The following is an 18,849-nucleotide window of genomic DNA, read 5'->3' as shown; positions in this document are numbered from 1 at the left end:
GCCAGGAGGCGCACAGGTGTTGCAGGGGTGCTTGCCCTCTCGTGCGAGTCCCCTCCGCAGCCGGCCCGGAAGCACGTCTGAAACGAGAGAAGGCCGTGGTTCTCTTCTTTTTGAAAAAATCGATTTGAGAGAGCGGGAGACGTGGAGTTGCTGTCCCGCTAACTCACCTTCGCCGGTTTGTTCCCGTCTGTGCCCGACCAGGATCAGACGCAGCCCGGGGTACCGGGAGGGCGCAGGCTGCAGCCCCCTCGGATTCCCAGGGGCCGGGGCTCTTCTTGTCTTACTGTGGTAACGAAAGACAAGGGTCAGGCCGTGGGGACCCTTGCGGGCTCGGCCCCCTGGCCGTCGGGCCTGACCCTCGTGTCGGCGGACTGGACGGACGGTTCGCAGACACGGAGTCACATTCTGCATCTGAGTTCTTTCCAGGGGGTGTTCTCATGTCGTGTCTGGCAGAGAAAACGTTGGCACCTCCTGGTTGGTCCCCAAGGTTTCCAGGGGCCCAGGGAAGGGGTGTGTCAGCGCCATGAAAACTCCAAACCCGGGACCTCGCAGGCCTGTCTTGTTCTTCCCTTTGAGCCCGAGCAGGGAGGGGTGGCCCGGCCCCCAAATGCCACCAGACGGACACCTGCTCGGCTGCCACCCCGGCGCCTCCCTTCCCCGTGGGGGACGCAGTCGCCACCAAGTGCGCTGGCGTCTCTGTGGCTGTCCGGGAAATGACCAGACCTTGCCCCTTCCCAGCTCAGTGTGCACCAGCTGCGCTAGTCCCCGGGGGTGTTGGCAGGAGGACCTCGCCCTAGGCCGCCTGCCTGGGGTAACTGCACGTGCCCAGGCCCTGGCTTCTCCTGACAAACACATAGGTCGGCGGCCGAGGGACACGGCCCAGGTGGTCACTGGATTGTGTCTCTGAGTTCCCGTGGCGCCCAGGTCCTGCCCCTCGGGCTGCCCTCCTGGCACCGACCTGTGTGAGCTGTCGTGGGCGGCACCCACCACCGCGCCGTGTTGGTGACGCCTCTCAGGAAGGGTCAGTAAACGTGGAACTTGTCCCACGAAGGGCAGACCGTCAGCACTGGGGACCCTTGGCCCAGGGACCCTGAGCACGTAGGAAGTGTCCACGCGCTATTTTGGGAGTGGTCTCGGCGGACAGGCTGCTGTGACATCCACCGTGGCCTTCCACGGTGTTCTGATGTGTGCTGTGGGGGAGTCTGGTCCTCAGAACTCAGGGCTACAGAAGTACTGGAGGAAGCCCACGGTCGAACATGGGGATGAACTCCAGCCGCAGCATGGCCTGTCGAACACACGTGACCCGTCATCCACACGTGACCTGACCATGCGTGTCTGTGGACCACACGTGACCTGTTGACCACATGTGACCTGACGACCACATGTGACCTGTCGACCACACGTGACCTGTCGACCACACGTGACCTGTCCACCACATGTGACCTGTCGACCACACGTGACCTGTCGACCACACGTGACCTGACGACCACACGTGATCTGTCAACCACACGTCTCTGGTAGCCCTTGCGAGGAAACCGAGAAGCAAAACGCATTTACACGCCAGCCTGAACCCTTGGTCCCGGACACAGACTGCAGTCTCTCAGAGGTCACTGGCAGGGGTCCAGTCTCAGGTGTTTGTGGGCGCGTGGGGACACCCTGTTCTGGGTCACCGAGCTGTGTTTGTGTGGTGCAGGCCTTGCAGAGAGCTGGTGGGCAGGTGGGCTAGGGGTGCCTGGCTCCCCTCCTTCCCACATCACAGGCACCCCGTGACCCCGGCTAGTTGAAAGCGTGGCCGTGGCAGCGTGGCACCAGTGGGAGTTCAAAGCAGAGAAATCCCGTTCCTCACCTGGATCTGAACAGAGGGTTCGCTCCGTATTTTTAGCAGCTGACCTACATACGTGGCGTCTGATCAGTGCGGGCCAGGGAAGTTTCTTTTGCCAGGAAAAGTTAATCAGGCAATTGTGTTTTCTGTAAAAGGGAACATACTGGTTTTTTTCTTTCCGGAGGGCTGGGGGGGGGGTACCGGCGGGGAGAGGAAGGTGTGAGGAGGAACAACGTGCCCCGAATTTGCAGCATTGGAGGTGAACCTGGCTTTGGAACCAGGGCCCTTGACCTGAAGCGAGGGGGCGGCGGTGCCCGTCTGAGTGCGGGCGAAGGGTGTTTCCGCGGAGTGGGGGACGGCTTCACGGCGCCAGATTGTTTAGACCTGAGCTGCCCTCGCGGTCGCTGTGACCCTGTTTGCAAAGCGTGGGTGGTTGTGCCCCTCTGAAGACGAGACGCCTTTTTGTGCTCAGTGAGAGCTCAGACTCAGGGCTGGAGGAGCTGCCTGGTCCCGGCCGTGTCCCCGAGGGTGGGCGCGTGTGACCGTCCTGAGGTGGGCGTGTGTGACCGTCCCCGAGGGTGGGTGCGTGTGACAGTCCCCGAGGTGGGCGTGTGTGACCGTCCCCGAGGTGGGCGCGTGTGACCTGGGCGTCCTGGAGCCTGTCCCCAAGTGTGGGCGTGTGTGACCGTCCCCGAGGGTGGGCGTGTGTGACCGTCCCTGAGGTGGGTGTGTGTGACCGTCCCCGAGGTGGGCGCGTGTGACCTGGGCGTCCTGGAGCCTGTCCCCGAGTGTGGGCGTGTGTGACCGTCCCTGAGGGTGGGCGTGTGTGACCGTCCCTGAGGTGGGTGTGTGTGACCGTCCCCGAGGTGGGCGCGTGTGACCTGGGCGTCCTGGAGCCTGTCCCCGAGTGTGGGCGTGTGTGACCGTCCCTGAGGGTGGGCGTGTGTGACCGTCCCCGAGGGTGGGCGTGTGTGACCGTCCCCGAGGGTGGGCGCGTGTGACCGTCCCCGAGGTGGGCGTGTGTGACCGTCCCTGAGGTGGGCGCGTGTGACCTGGGCGCCAGTCTGCCCACCTTCTGTCTCACCAGCGCCCTGCCGCGGGGCCTGACGGCTGGGGGCCGCGGGGGTGTTCTGAGATGACGTTGTGGGGTGACCGGCTCCTGTCCCCTCTAGAGTCCCTGGAGAAGTGGGAGCGGCTGACGGTGGCCGACGCCCTGGAGCCCGTCCAGTTTGAAGATGGAGAGAAGATTGTGGTTCAGGGGGAGCCCGGGGACGACTTCTTCATCATCACGGAGGTGAGTCCGCGAGAGCACGCCCTGGGGACCTGGGCAGGGGTCGTGTGCTGCCAGCCCCCCGTCACCGCCCCCCAGCCTGCTCCCTCATCCCCCACAGCGGCCTCGGGAGTGGCCGGCCTCATACCGGTCCTAACGCGTCTCCCTGAGAAGGGGGTTCTGCTCCAAACGCAGGGTGCCCCCAGCCCTCCAAGGTGCCATGCGCAGGGAGTGGGGGGCCAGGGCGGGTCCGCGGCGACACCTGGTCAGAACCTGTGTGACGGGCGCTGGGCTCTGGAGCAGGCGGTGGAGGCTGTGGTCTCGCCGTGGTCCTCGGGGCTGCGGGGTCTGCGGTGACCTCACGTGAGAGTCTGATTCTGGAAAATGGTGCCAGGTTCCCAGCTGCACCCGTGAGTCACTTTTCCTGTGGGCCCTGCCGAGGGCCAGCGACAGGTGGTCTGGGCCGTCCTCCCCGCGGCCACACGGAGCCTGTCAGTGATGGGGGCAAGCAGCTGTCCGGGCAGCGTCCCCACCCCCGGCGCCTCGGCTGGGCCCAGGGAGCAGCCCCCGCAGGAGCCCGGGAACGGTCGTGACTGCCGGACTGCGGCCTCCTGCTTACGCAGTGTCTGAAGTCTGGGGGTCACTTGGCTTATTCCCCTTCTGTCCCGAGGGCGGGGAGAATCCCATCGCACGCTGAGCAGAGCACACTCGTCGGCTGTGGGCTTTGCCGTTGGGGACGGGGGCACCAGCACGGCCGCGGGGTGGCTGCTGGCGCCGTCGTCACTGCCGGATGCCCATGCTGGCCCAGGGCCGCGGGTGGGAAGGACACGGGCGGAACTCTCTCCGTAAGTGTGAGCAACACAGATAAAATCCCACGTGCTCAGGGCTCCTTCCCACGCCCGCTGCCGCCCTGCAGGGGAGGTCGGACGCTGGGCAGGACAGCGGGACGGAGGGGGAGGGTCTTCACGGGCCACCTGGTCACCTCCCTCCTGCCCCAGTGCCAAGCCTGGTGGTGAACACGGCGGAGACCAAGGTCCCGCGGAGCGCTGGGGGAGGGGCCCGCGTGGGTGAATTCCCCACAGGGTCGTGTTCACACTCGAGACTCATTCAGCAGTCGTGTTTCTGAAGAAGGACAAAGGGCGAGAGACTAAAACCACGGGCGGAGCAGACCACGACCTGGTCCATGTGGGACGGGCCCCCAGCGTCCTCCGTCCCTCCGCTGTAACTTCAGAGACCTCATGCCAAGGCCCCCCCCGAGCCTCCAAGGCCAGCGATGCAGCCAGCTCCCAGGTGCTGGGCCTGGCCCCGCTTCCCTCACCGCTGCTCGAGGGCACAGAACACGCCGGGGCTGCGGCTGCAGCACCCGATGCTGGATCCGAGGCCCCTGTGGCTCCCCTGCCGGCCTGGGCACAGCGCCTGGGCCCACCGTGTGTTAGCGAGGTCCCTGCATCTCCGTGTGCAGCTGTGGCCTGGGCTGGAGGGGCAGGTGGGGCCACTTGCACTGCAGGCTGCACGGGGCCCCCTCGCCACAGGCCTCCGAGCTGCTCTGCCGACGGTGTCCAGCCCTGTGGTGCCCCAGCCACGTCCGAGCCCCCATCTGCAGCCATGAAAGCGACCGTGGACAGTCACCTCTCTGGGCGTGTGTGCGCCTGGCACTTCCCGGAGGCGGGAGCGAAGGTCCGTCTGGGGAGAGGGGTCCCTTCAGCCATCACTCAGACACCCGGGCTCGAACCTGCGGGGTTGAGGGCGGCTGCCGGTCTCCATGGCGTTTCCTCGGGAAAGCGAAGGCCGATTCCCGAGTGTCGGCTGTGGTCCTCATTCGAGCAGGGGGCCCGGCGGCAGTGGTGTGGACGTCAGGCCAGGTCACCCCCTGGGACCCTGTCCGTGGAGCTCTGGCCCTGCCCTCAGGGGCCTGCAGGATGACCCTCCTCTCCAGCAGTCGGTCCCTCGGGTCACCACCTTGAATGTCCAGCCAGTGCATCTGCAGAGGAGCAGCCCCGCCAGCACCCGCCTGCGGCCGCACAGAGACCAGCTGAGCCCCACCGCCCAGCAGCGGGGCCAGCCCAGGACCCCTCGCCGAGGAGTGACAGCAGCGCTGGAGCACCTGCCGGGCGGAGGGCGGGGCTGGCCGAGAGGCAGGCCCTCCATCTAAATGAATAAATTGCCGGTATTTAAAACTCAGGATATTTCACATAAAAATCTGATCTCTTCGATTTCCCAGTGCGGTAACTGGCCATGTGGACTCCGTTCCTGCCTGGCCACAGCCAGGTGGCCCTGGGAGGCGGCGGCCCCGGATGAGGACGCTGCCGGGCCCCAGTCCCCACCCAGCCCTGTTGCCTCACCGGAGGGCTCTGCACCCTCCAAGTTAATGGTCTAAAAGCGGAGGGACTGGGCCGCTGGCCAGTACGGACAATTGTCCATTGTTCCCTGTGGCCCCAGCCTCCTCCCAGCTGGGTGCAAGGCCACGGGTGGAACATGGTAGAAACGTCTGTGAAAGGCGTAGCCCGGCGAGGGGTCCTCACAGAGTGCTCAGGGAGGGGAGGGCGTCTCTACCACCTGTTCCGTAGTCAACGTGATGGCGGGGACTGAGCTTAGGATGGGCCGAGCGTCATCTGAATTCCACCATACATGTGTCTCGCGAGGGAGGCTGGGCAGGGAGGGCTGGTCCTCTGCCCAAGGACACGCACGGCCAGCAGGTGACAGATCCCAGTCAGCAGCGTCTCACTCCCACATCCTGGAGGCTCTGCTCCTGCCATTTGCTGGGCAGTCCCTGCCTGTGTGTGTGTGTGTGTGTGCATGTGTGCTGTGTGTGGTGTGTGCATGTGTGCTGTGTGCATGTGTGCATGTGTGCATGTGTGCTGTGTGCAATGTGTGCTGTGTGCATGTGTGGTGTGTGCATGCGTGCTGTGTGCGTGTGTGGTGTGTGCATGCGTGCAGTGTGTGCATGCATGCTGTGTGTGGTGTGTGCACCTGTGTGCATGCATGCTGTGTGTGGTGTGCGCATGTGTGCATGCATGCGGTGTGTGGTGTGCATGTGTGCGCATCCTGTGTGTGGTGTGTGCATGTGTGTTGTGTGCAGTGTGTACACCTGTGTGCATGCATGCTGTGTATGATGTGTGCACATACGTGCGCATATGTGTATGTGTGCTGTGTGCACATGTGTGGTGTGTGCATCGCACCCTTCTCACCCTAGAGTGATGCACACTTTCTGCTTCCTGTGTTCCCCCCACCCCCTGCTGACGACGGAGGGCTGCTGGGTCTCCGGCTCTGGGGACTGGGCGTTGCTACTGCTCGTCCATTAACGGCCGTTAGAGGGTCATCTTTGAGGGTGTGCCTGGCGCCGAGGCTGTGTGGTCATGAGCGGCTGATGTTCAGCGGTCCCAGCGGCTCCCCTGCTGAGGCGAGGCACTGACCACCCTCCTCTGGGGGCTCCAGACCGTCTGCACCAACAGGTGGCCGAGAACAGCACCTGACCAGCGCTAGCCTCTGTGACTGCGGCCACCGCGGACCTGGCGCTGTGGACGGCGGGGCGGGGCCGTCCACGTGCATGGCGTCCTGTGCAGGCCTCTGAGCGTGACCCAGCCTCTCGCAAGGTGTAGCTTCCACCGCGTTGTAAAATGTGTTTGAAGTGGTCTCCCTGGCAACGTGGATTTTTTCCCTCTTCCTCTGTGATCGGCCAGATTTCCAAGTCACAGCGGGACTGGGGTTCACGGGAATCAGATGCTCTCAGAGCTGGGACGCAGCTCTCAGACCTCTGCAGCCTCAGGCGTGGTTCCCGCCGGGCCGGCTCAAGACAGATGCGCCGTGTCAACCCAGCCGCCAGCCTGCTCTCCCCGGCGCCCCCGAGGCTGCGTCTCCAGGGCTGCGTGTTGGGTTTGGGAGGCAGAGCTGAGCGGAGCGGCCTGCACGTTGACACGGAAGTTCTGGGAGAGAAGGCGGCCAGGACGTCACGGCTGGGGCAGAAGGGGTGCCCTGTGCGTCTTCCAGAAGCCACGTGGGGTCACTCACTTGCGATCTCAGTGACACCTGGCTGGTAACATTCCGGTAAAGGAGAGGGCCTGCCACACACACGCTGCCGTGAGCCGCTCTGGTGGGAGCCGTGTGCTTGTAATAGGCTCAGGGCGCGTCGGTGCGTTTCACCCCGAGTTCTTGTGACGCTCAGGAAGTCAACGAGCCCATGGTCACTGCCGCAGGAGGTCATTTTATGGGGCAGCTTGGCCAGCCCACAGCGCCCAGAGGCTGTTCCTGCGAAGGTCCAGCATGGTCCACACAGACCCCAACGTGCTGTCGTGAAGCCGAGGCCCTCCCAGCGTGGTGGGCCTCGTCCCGTCGGTGGAAGGCTCTCCTGGACAGAGCATGGACCGGGGCCCGGGAGGACAGGCCCTGCCTGCAGATGGCCCTGGACCGAGTCCCGCGAGCCGCTCCCTGACATGGGGTCCCCACGCACACCCCTCCTGGCTCCGGCTTCTCTGGAGAACCGACTCCCGCCCCTGCCGTCCGCTCTCCTGAAGCCCAGGCGGGTGAGGCTGTGCCTCGGGCTCCCGCAGCCGCGTCGTCCGCGCCGCCCTGTCTCTGTGCCCACGGGAACCCCGCACAGCCTGGGGGCAGCTGGACCCCACCAGCCGGTTCCCATAAAATCCTGAGAGTGACAATCCACGGCTCTCACACCAGCTGCACTCGGGAGGCGTTGCCATGGGAACGCCAGATCGGATTCATCCCCTCCCCGCGGAGTAATGTGGTGAATGTCCGCAGGACCTCGCGTCGAAGGGGGCGTGCCGAGCGGTCGCCGTCGTCTCGGACGTGTAGACGGAGACCACCCAGCCCTCGTGTCCCCTCCTCCCTCTGCACCTGCCGCGCCCCATCTGGGCTCCAGCCAAGGACGACGCTGCCCGGGGGGGCGCAGATGGTGGCTGCGGGCTGTGTGTTCGCAGAGGAAGGGAGTCCTCTGACCTGCGTTCTGGAGATGCGCCGGGTTCTGATGGGGACGCGCCAGGCCACGCAGGAAGGCAGGGTGTGGGCCCAGGACAGGGCAGGGAAGATGGGGGTGGGCAGGGGGCTGGGTATTGAAGGGTGAGTAGAAGTTTTCCAGTTGGAGAACAAGGTGCCCAGGAGCCCAGCCGCGGGAGCACAAACAGGGCCGGAGACGGCTGGACCGTGGCACCCACGCCTCCGGACGTGCAGCTTGGACATCGCTCTCGACGTTCGTGGGTCAGTGTCTGCACAGGGTCAGCCTGGCCTTGGGCTCCGTCCAGGGGTTGGTGTTGCGTCTTCGCGGCCCATGCCAGACCCTCCCTGCGGGGGGACCGAAAGCGGCGCTCACTGGCCACAGTCCGCGCTGAAGGCGCCTTCTCGGTCCGGCCTCCTTCAGCAGAAAAATAACAGCGTTCTGTCTGCGCCAAGCTGGGAGGAACACTGTTCCAGACGGCCGGCTGGGCGAGGGGCCGTGCTGCCGTGGGCCGCCTGGCGGTCACCTCCCTCGCACTCACAGACCTCGTCCTCCGTGGTGACGGGCCTGGGTCCCTCGCAGTGGGAGGTGCCAGGGTCTCACTGTGGTTCTTTTTAAAAAGACGACTTTTTAGGGCAGTTTTAGGTCACAGCAAAATTGAGGGGGAGGGACGGCTGTCTCTCTGGGTGGTGTCCACCACAGCTGCGGCGCCCGGCCCTGCTGCCCTCCTCAAGTTGGCCGTGGGACCCCGGGAAAAGGTTCCTGACACAGACACAGGCAGCTTCCTGGGGGGGGGGGAGTTGAGCACGAGGTCACTGCCCTCCTGAGTGGTCAGGACAGAGGTGGGGAGGCATGGGGGCACCTGGGGGCCCCGCCTGGACCAGGGACCCGTGGGGAGCCCGTGGACCCTGCAGGAACAGGAGACCCAAGGGCCTGGTCCTGGGCCGAGGGCCAGTCAGGATTCCAATGGGCAGGCCCTTCAAAAACAACGTCTGTTTCTTTAAATTGTGACAAAACACACAACCATTCTGACCATTTCTAGGCGCACAGTTCAGGGACCCTAAGTACATTCATGTTGTACAGCCAACCCCACCGTCATCTCCAGGACGTTCTCATCTCCCCAGGCTGAGGCTCTGTCCCGAGACGCTCGCTCCCCACCCGTCCCCTCCACCTGCACCCACCCTCCTACTTCTTGTCTGTGAACCTGCCTCCTTCAGGGACCTCGCAGAAGTGCAGTCACCAGCCTCCGTCCCTTTGTGTCTGGCTGATCGCTGCCATCGGGGCTCACCCACGTGGTAGCAGGTGTCAGAGGGCCTTCCTTTTCAGGGCTGAGTAGTATTCCGCGGAAGGTAGGGACCGCGCTGCGTCTCTCCGACCGAGCCCTCCGTTGATCACTAACAGTGGTGACGACGGGCTGTCTGAACCTCCGTTCTGCTGCTCGTGTCTGTGCTCAGCCCGTCTGACCCTCCGAGTCCCTGGGTAGTGACCGTGAGCTCCCAATCACCAGTGAGCAGAGTCCCAGCACCCGGAGGACACCAGCTCCCGGATCTGCACACCCCAACACCTGTCCCGTCACCTGAGCCTGGCCAGAGCCTGGGAAGTCGGGGTGACTGGTGTCTAATTCACAGCAGGGAAACTGAGGCCGCCTAGCTGACCAGGGCTGAGGTTTGCCTCCAGAGCCGTGGGGTCAGGCCCTGGACGTGCTCCACTACCCGGTCCTGCCGCGTCTGTAAGTGCCCACAATGACCGGACAGTTTAGACAGTGATTCGGGTGAGACAGAAATCAGCAATTTGCCATCTGTTGGTGCCTTTCACTTGTGACTCGGCTACCGTGGCTGGGGCAGCTCTTGACCTCTGGAGTGTGGGGCTGACCCCACGCAGAAGGCGGGGATGCCCCAGAGCCGGACGCTCTGCTGGCCTTGGGCCTGCACGGAGGGAGCACAGCTCTGCAGGGTCAGCCTCGGCCCCAGGGCCCCGGGGCATTGGCCTCTGGTCTCCCAGCCCTCCTTTGGGTCTGAGGGATGGGTCACTACCCCAGACCACGCTCCCCCTCATCACCCAGAGAGAAGCACGGACACTGCTCCCAGGAGTCCCTGCCGTCCGAGCACCAGGGCATCCTGGGTGTGCAGCGGGGACCCTCGCCAGCCAGGGCCTCTGCTGCCCCGGCCCCGGTGCCAGACCCGCCTCACTGGTGTTGTTTTCCCACGGAAGCCGCTGGCTTGTACCCGCGCCAAGGCCCCGACCTCATGGGTGATCCATTAAACGTTGGCACGAAACCGACCTCGGGCTGCTCACCAGCCGAGTGTGTTTGTGCAGTTGTTTTGACGACAGTTTGCAGCCCAGAGTGTGTGATGGACGTGCACAGCAGAGGGGCGGGCGCCTGCGAGGGCGGGGGCCCTGAGAGCCAGCGGGAGCGGAGGCTTGGCTGCGCCCCAGCGCTCGGAGCCGCAGGCGGCAGGAGCTCTCAGGGACGAGCCCCCTCGGGGACAGAAAGACCTGGAGGGTCGTGACTTTCAGTGAAGATTGCGAAAGCGTCTTCCACGTGGAGACAGCAGCTTGTTACAATGATTGCTTCTTTAAACACGTGTGCACAGGGCTGCCTGGGAGGTGTTCACAGGCTCAGGCTGTGTGGTATGTGTGTGCGTGTGTGAGCATGCACATGTGCATGTGAATGTATGTGCATGTGTGAGAATGCATGTGTGCATGTGAATGTGTGTGAACATGCAAGTGTACATGTGCACTGTGTCACCATGCACATGCGCATGTGAATGTGTGTGCACGCGTGCATGTGAATGTGTGCGTGTGTGAGCATGCAGGTGTGTGAGTGTGTGTGTGCAAGCATGCAGTGTGTGAATGTGCGTGTGCGAGCATGCACGTGTGAATGGTGAATGTGTGTGAGTATTCGTGTGTGCATGTGCATGTGTGTGAGCATACATGTTTGTGTGTGAGCATGTACATGTGCACGTGTATTTGTGCATGTGTGTGAGCATGCAAGTGTGCATGTGAATGCATGTGCACGTCTACATGTATGTGTGTGCATGTGTGTGCATGTGTGCACATGTGTGCACATGTGCTATTAGGAGTCTGTTTCTGCTTAAATACAGAAAGAGACCAGCAAACAACATGTTCACATAGGACGTAAAGGCAAAGCAGGTACAGTTATAAGTGGTTTCCCAGGTTCCAAGGGCTTATTGGGGGTGGACGTCTCGTGAACACCGAGAGCATGGGAACCAGCATTCCGTGTCTCATCCACTCTTCAACTGGACTCCAGCGTCTGTGCCCTCGTGACGATGTCACATTTGACGTGCATGGTACTATTTCTAAGCCAAGAGCCTCCGACCTGGCCAGCACTATCAGGTTGGCTGACACTGTGTCCACCTGGTGAAGAAGGAAACGGGCCCAGACCGCCCCAGGGCTGTGGCTCGAGCACCCGGAGCCGGGTTCGGGCTCAGCAATGTGGGCGGTGCATCCAGAGTGGACGGCCTTGTGTCCGAGGGCACTCTGGCTGGGGACAGCGTCCTGATCACCTCCCAGCACCTGCCTCTTTGCATCGTCTGTCCATCTGCCTTTCAGTTTATGAGAGCGACCTCAGTGTCCACGTACGGCTGAGATGTTGTCTTTTAAAATAAATTTACTTAAAGTAGTTTTCCTGTTCCAGATCTCATGCAAGTGGGATCAGAGGGTACGTGCGTGTGTGTCTGGGCTCCGTCACCCTGGCCTTGGAGCTGGGCTCCCCTCTTCCTGCACCGTGGTCGCTGAAGGCGCAGGTGGCTGGCCTGGCCTGCTGTCTGGGCGGTGAGCACAGTGTGGCCGGTGGGCAGTGATTCCGGTGCCCGGCCCTGCATGAGTTCCTGACGAGGTCCTCCGAGGGCCCGAGCCCGAGTCCCGGGCTGAGCCGGGCTGGGGCGTTGGAGGAGCACCGTCCACTGTGGCCGGACGGCCTTCTGCTCTCAGCTGACGATGCAGACAACCAAAAGGTCCATTTTGCTTTTGATTTTGTGGAAAAATGTTTAAACATAAAAAAGTTCGAAGGAAAGTGGGTCATTTTCTCTGTGCCCCCCCCGAGCATGGGCAGTAACCTCTCTTTCCCGGTCCTTGGGTCTGTGACCTGGTTTATTTTTAGAGCTGGGTCAGAATCAATAACAGAAATTTGGGGAATATGATCTGGAGTTCTGGCAAGTGTACTTTTCCAGCGCAGAAAATTCCAGCTCACTGTCCCCGGAGGACGCCGGAACTGCTCCAGAGCAGCGCGTGACTCCCAGGATGTGCAGGTCACGCCGTCGCCGCGTCTCAGGACACGGTGGTGCTGGTGGGAGCCCCGCCCGCCCCGTCCACTGCCGGTCCCCCCCCCCCCCCCCGTGGGGCTGGGCGTCTGGGTGTCTCGTGCTGAGGCCGGGCCAGAGCAGTCGCAGGACGGACGGGTGTGCGTCTGTCAGGGAGACATCAGCTGCTGCGACAAAGAGCCCCCCGACTAGGCAGGTGGAGGAATGTGAAGGGTCTGTGGGTCCTGGGGGGGCTGGGCCCATGTGGCCCCTCCATTTGGGGGCTCTGCCACCAACGTCCTGTAGCCACCTCACCTTCCGCCGCCGCGGTGGGTATTTCTATCAGTGGGGTTCTGGAGACACCCGTGAGCAGCCCTGAGCACCGCCTGGCTCTCAAAGGCGGACTTGGTCTGCGTGTGGGGTGCACTGGGCCAGGGGTCACGGGTAGAAAGGTGCAGGTGTGTGGACACCCAGACATGTCACGCCTGTCACAACGGCTCACGTACTGGGGTCCCAGGGTGGCCAGAACCCCTGTGCTCCCCACAGCCCCCCTCCACCGTGGCCCTGAGCCCAGAGCTGTGCCCAGGGCTGCCCTGGTGGGTGGGCCAGGGCTCCGGTCCTCTGGGCTCTTGTGTAGGCCGAGCCTCGGCTGGTGGAGACAGTGACTGTGGACCCGTCCTGCTCTATCGATGGGGGCGTCACGAACACCCGGTGCCCGGAGCAGGGCCAGGGGGTTCAGCCTAGGGGGGTCCTCAGGTGGCACCGTGGGGTCCCCTGGCCCGCTGTCTCCCAGACGGTGGCACGGTGGGCGTTGTACATTAACCAGGCAGGGCCGTCGGCATGCAGGTGGGGCGAGCCCAGTGAGCCGGCCGCTTGGAAACGAAGTCACGTTTGCAGAGCTGAATGGGCAGCGGGCGTGCCCAGACGTGCCCTGGCGCTTCGGTGTCCTGGGCTGTGAAGGGGACGCGGCGCCCCGGGGCGGAGGGTGAAGGGAGCTGTGACCGGCTGGCGGCTCAGAATTCAAATCGGGAGGCACCGGAGACCAGCGGCGAGGGGCTCAGCTGAGGGTGACACCGTGTGCGCTGGGCCGTCCGCGCGCCTCAGCGAGGTTCCTGGTGACGAGGACACGCAGTCTCAGGCTCGCAGATGGGGGACACCCCACACGGCGGGCAGGGCCTGGGGTTGGACCCCCCCAGCACCAGGGTCCCCCCTGGACCCCCTGCCCCAGGCTGCCCAGCCACATTCGGGGTCACGCGCCCCAGGCTCTGTCTCGTCCCCACAGCCCGTGTTAATCATTGAGCTACGAGGTCTGCTGAGGGCCCTGTGGGGTCGGCAGGGGTCACATACCCACGAGCTCTCCCGCTCGCTGGGCAGGACGCTCTCCCCGTCCGAGAGTCAGCGGAGGTCAGCTCTCCCTGCCGCCACCACTGCCGCCCACCAGGACAGGGCGCCGGCTGGGAGGACAGGTCTCTGGAGGCCCCTTGGCCGACCACAGCGCCGCGCTGACACCCCACCCGCTCTGTCCTCGAGGAGGGAAGCAGGGAATCCAGCTTGGGGGGGGGCATGTGTAAGGGAGCTGGGGGGAGGGGAACCCCTGATAGATGACCTCCAGCCAGCTGACCCTCACGTGTCCCCTTGTCCACAGGGCACGGCCTCTGTCCTCCAACGCCGGTCCCCAAATGAGGAATATGTGGAGGTCGGGCGCCTGGGACCCTCTGACTACTTCGGTGAGTGGGGAGCTGCTCCCACACAGGGCCCGGGGAGGTGCAGGGTGGAGGCCCGCGGGGCCCCAGGAGGCGGCCCAGCCTGGTGTGAGGCTCTGACCCACTGTCCTGGCCAAGGGCTGTCCTCGGGGGCACAGGACCCCCAGGGCGGGGTGGACATGGTGCTGAAGTTGGAGGTCAGCCCACTGAGGAAGGGTCGTGTCCTCAGGGGGGATGCGCTGGTGCTGACTGCTCACTGGTTCATTGGGCTCAAATGTAGCCAAGGGCCCTGGGGTGTGGGTGGTTTTCCCCAAACCGGCAGCCCTGCTACAGGCCAGGCCCCTAACTGCACCCTCTCCGGCCCGCAGGGGAGATTGCGCTGCTCCTGAACCGGCCTCGGGCTGCCACGGTGGTGGCGCGGGGGCCCCTCAAGTGCGTGAGGCTGGACCGGCCCCGCTTCGAGCGTGTGCTGGGCCCCTGCTCTGAGATCCTCAAGAGGAACATCCAACGTTACAACAGCTTCATCTCCCTCACCGTCTGAGCCCCCTGCGCCCAGGGCGCGTCTGCGCGGCTGCACGGGCTGGCGTCCAGCACGCGGGGCTGGCCCTCCCTCCAGACTCGTGTTTGGAATTAAACAGTCACCTGTGCACTTTGAGAACAAGCCAACTAGGGGCACCCCAGGCCGAGGAGGTGCCGCCGTCCCCCACCTCCCACCTCTCCGTGCTCTGTGGACTCCCCGCTCCTACCGTTTCCCGGGGGGTGCAGCAGTGTGCTCACCCTGTGGCCGAGGGAAGGATGAGGCCCCGGCCAGCTGGTCACTGTCCGGTCACCCTTCTCTCCGGAGCTGCTCCGGCGGCCACCGGGGTCTCGGGGCTCTGTGACGTGGGCAGCGATGTCCGAGGGGGTGTCCCGCAGTCCCCTCCAGCTGGTGGGGAAGTTGAGTCTGAAGCAGGAGAGGGTCCAGCGGGTCTTGTTGAAGGGGCTTCAGGGTCAGGAGAGCCTCCTGGAGGCGGGGCCCCGGCTGGTTCTGCGTCCGGCGCAGTGACCCCACGCAGGTGTGCCGGGCGGGCGTGGTGCTCCCGTCTTGGGAGGTCCACGTCGGCTGACCTGGGCCCCTCAGTGTGCCAGGCAGGTCCCGCCATCGCCTGCTGGGCCACAGCGCCCAGGGCAGGAAGGGAACTCCCTGAGGTCAGGGCTCTCCAAGACAGGTGCGCTGTTCTCGCGGGGCCCGGATAGCGGCTGCTTGTCTGGGGGGGGGGGGGCAGAGCAGCTCCAGGAGACACTGAGGGAGGGGGGGATCTCCTCAAACAGCCTGGCGCTGTCAGAACCGGACTCCCCTGATCAGGAGGCCTTGCCCCACACAGCTTGTGGTCTGAGCTCAGGTCCCCTGGACCCTACACACCTCGTTGTTGTCGATTAAACCCCCCGTGAACGTGTCTTCAGCCGCCTGAGCCCGCCCGGCCTGGGGCTTGGCCCGTGGTCGCTGCTGGTGACCGAGGCAACTGAAACAGCGCCATTAGCCCACCTCTGCTCCTGCCCGTGCGGGTTGGGGTGCCCGGCACATGGCGCCCCAGCAGCCGGCCGTGGCTGTGGCCGGCTCACGCCATTCACTGTATCTTGATGTTCTGCGTTGCATGTGGTATTAAGTGTGCCCCCTCCCCCTCGGCGTGCCCTGAGCCCCCCCAGAATGCTCTTCCTTCCGTGTTCATTGTGATAAAACATCCGTCACATAAAACTTACCTTCTCGCCATTTCTCAGTGTCGTTTGTGGGCATGAAGTGTGTGTTAACAGGAGACTGTACGGTGTTCTCAGTGTGGAGCCTCGAAACCGCACACTTCACGTCGGGCGTGGCCCCGTGCGAGTGCTCCCAGCGTCGGCACCAGCGCCCCGTGGTTGTGCTGTGTAACCCAGTGGGCCTCGGAGCCGGGCAACAGGACCGCTCAGCCGGTGGTTGGACTCGGGTTCTGGCCGCCATCCGGACCAGGGCGGGGCTGCGCCCTCTGAAGGCTGACCGTGGCCAGAGGCCCCTGCGGCTGTTGGCGGGAGGCCTCGGCTCCTTGCCACGCGGCCTCTCCTGGGCTTCTTCACAACGTGGCGTGTGGCTTCCCCAGAGCAGGTACCCAGAGAAGGGGGTGCCGTGGCCAGTGACCTCGAACCCACACACCATCACCTTCTTGTTAGCGACCGGCCACCAAGTCCAGCCACACGCGAGAGGAGGGCTGGCCTTGTCCTCTGGGGGAGGGTGTCAGAGTCTGGGGCAGCCCTGAGGCTGGTTTTGCCCCCGGGTCCCCTGCCCCAGGGCTCCGGACGTGCCTCTGAGGTCACAGCACGGTGGCCGCCCAGCCATCGTGGGGGATGAAGCCTGAGGCTGGAGGAGTGTCCCCGGTGGCTGTCCACGCCTCTCCCCTCCTGGCGACCTTGAGGGTCGACTCCACCCTCCCCTGAAAGTCTGGGCCTGGCGGGCTCAGCGACGGGGCCCGTGAGTCGACGTGGGACCAGACGGGCCACTGAAGACACGCAGGCCTGTGGGCCAGTGCGGACGCCCTTGGGACGCCGAGGGGGTGGTCCTGAGCCCGTGAGCTTGGGCACCTGTCACAGCGGACACAGGAGCTGGGCAGAGCCCCGAGCTCCACCCTCAGATGCCTACGGGACCACCCTGAGCGGCTGCCGCCTCCTCTCCGGGCGCCCTGGGGTGCTGGCGGGGGTGGGCAGGGCACCCTCTGTGGCCCCTGTCTGGCTGGAGGCGCAGGAAGCCTCGGGGGCTGTCTCGGGGGGAGGCCTGGGCCGCAGCAGCATCCTCCCCAGCTGGGCACTGGGCCTGCCCCCTCTGGCACCAGGCGGGCACAGACGCCGTCTGTGGGGCTGGTGAAAGCCCGCTGTGTCCTCCTGAGACGACAGACCGGGCCATTGTCCAGCCCGTCTCGGTCCCTGGGCAGTGCCAGGGGCACTGGAAGGAGCAGACCTGGGAAGGGGCCACGTGGCGGGGCCGCTGTCCACCCTTCGTGTCCCGGGGTCGTGGCTTGGTCCCCGTTCCTCTCAGCTGCTGGGGGGGCCGTTGGGCACACCCTCATCTCGAGGCTGCTTCCGGAAGGATTGGGGTGTGGTGGCGGCAGCCCGGGGCTGTGACCCCGGAGGGACGGTGTGGGGCCTGGTCACTCACCTGTGGTCCCCGGCCTCCCAGGGCCGGGCACTGAGTCCGTCCCAAAAAGATTTGAATTAAAAACAAATAAAAACAAAACCAGCACATGGGTTGCAGGAGGGAAATTTTGGGGAATCCAGGGTCTGGCTCACGCCTCCCACAAACACCAGGACAGCCACGGGCGGAGAGTTCTAGAGCCAACCCAGGCAGGGTCCAAGCCGGGGAGCGGGCACACGGGAACTGCGGGCGTCGGCCTGTTCGCTCTCACAGACGGGTGCAGCCACGCGGTCACCTCCCGCGCCACCGCCCATCACCGTGGTGACACAGAAATGGCGATGAGCCCGGCAGGGGACCACGGGACGCTGGGGGACGTCAGCGCTTCTTTAAAACAAAACCTGAGCCCTGGCCGGTTTGGCTCAGCGGTTAGAGCGTCGGCCTGTGGTCCGGAGAGACCCGGGTTTGGTTCCCGCTAAGGGCATGTACCTCGGTAGCAGTTTGTCCCCGGCCCTGGTTGGTCGTGCGGGTGGCAGCCACTCGATGTGTCCCTTTCACGTCGATGCTTCTCTCTCTCTTCCTCTCTCTCCCTCCCACTCTGTATGTACAAAAAAATGGAAAAATGTCCTCGGATGAGGATTAAAAAAATAAAAAAGAAAAAATAAAACAAAACCCTAACTGGACACTCCTCTCCCACGACCTGCTTGTCGGGACACTGGTCCCCGAGAACCGAAGATGTGCCCACACGAAACCTGTGTGCGAAGGGTCAGGGCCGCCAGGACCCGCGGGGGGTGAGCCCGTGGTCCCCGCCCTGGGACGCTGCTCGGCCAGGAGGCGGCCCGCTGACCGCAGCAGCCGGTGGGCCCGAGAATGGCGCCGTGTGACCACCCGGCCTGGGAATGAGTCGCAGGAGGACGATGGGCGCGCTGGGAGGGGCCGGGCGGGGCTGTCTCGGGCCCCTGCCCGTGGGCACCTGCCCTGGGTCGGTGCCGTGACGGCGGCGGCATCGGGCCAGGTTTGTGAGTGTTGGCGCTGAGGGACCTGGGCGAAGGGGCTGGTTCTCTGTTTCATCTCAGGGAAGCAGGGGAGCGTGCCCAAGGGAGCAGATGCCGGGCTGAGGAGGGCAGCGGGGCCTCCCCTCCCCTCTCTGGAAGGCCTAGAAATACACCCCAAATGCATTTGGAAGGGAACACAGGGTCCTCCCTGACCTGGGCGGGGGCAGGGGCCTGGGGAGCCCGGATGGGTGCATTCGATCGCTCCTTCACCCCTTCACAGTTCCTGTGCCCCTCACACCGGTCAGGGGGGGGGGGCTTCCTCGGGGACACCGATTCCGGGGGGCTGGGACTCTGGCCAGAGGATGAGCCCTGTGCTGAGTCGGCCGGTGGCCATGGGGGTGCTCTCGCTGTGGCCTGTCCGGCTGCCCTGCGTCCCCCATCCAGCTGTGCCGGCCTGGGCCTTGGGCGCCTGTGCCCCTGGCAGGCTGCCCGTCTGTACAGGGGGGCGCTGGTGCACACACCAGCCGGAGGGGCTCGGCGGTCCTGCCGCATGGCGAGACCTGCAGGGATGCCCTGCCGGGGCACCCCGGCCTCACCCGCCGCCTGGGGCGGCTGAATCAGAGGGGGCGGTGACTCACTCAGGCAGGGCATTTCCCTCCCGGCCCAGCTGCCAGGCTGGGGAGACAGGCAGGCCCCACAACAGGGACCGGGGCGGGGTG

The 18,849-nt window shown here is 64.6% G+C and overlaps 1 protein-coding gene across 3 annotated transcripts in view; it reads left to right on the top strand.

Moving 5' to 3' along the window:
- The window catches only part of PRKAR1B (protein kinase cAMP-dependent type I regulatory subunit beta), a 62,081-nt gene extending 46,831 nt beyond the window's left edge, over positions 1-15,250 (top strand). For 2 of the 3 annotated variants that reach the window (XM_036239966.1, XM_036239967.1), the window contains exons 8-10: positions 2,995-3,116; positions 13,945-14,026; positions 14,371-15,250. In XM_036239966.1, coding sequence (XP_036095859.1) covers positions 2,995-3,116; positions 13,945-14,026; positions 14,371-14,543 — 377 coding nt within the window. In that variant the 3' untranslated portion in view covers positions 14,544-15,250. Of the gene's footprint in view, positions 1-2,994; positions 3,117-3,486; positions 3,599-13,944; positions 14,027-14,370 lie in introns of those variants that run through there. The other variant, XM_036239968.1, reaches the window with a different exon arrangement.
- The last annotated feature ends 3,599 nt before the right edge of the window (positions 15,251-18,849 follow it).

Source organism: Molossus molossus, unplaced genomic scaffold (genome assembly GCF_014108415.1).
Source record: "Molossus molossus isolate mMolMol1 unplaced genomic scaffold, mMolMol1.p scaffold_m16_p_4, whole genome shotgun sequence".
In the NCBI taxonomy this organism is placed as follows: Eukaryota; Metazoa; Chordata; class Mammalia; order Chiroptera; family Molossidae; genus Molossus; species Molossus molossus.
Note: the sequence above shows the minus strand (reverse complement) of the source record. Positions and strands in the feature narration are given on the sequence as shown.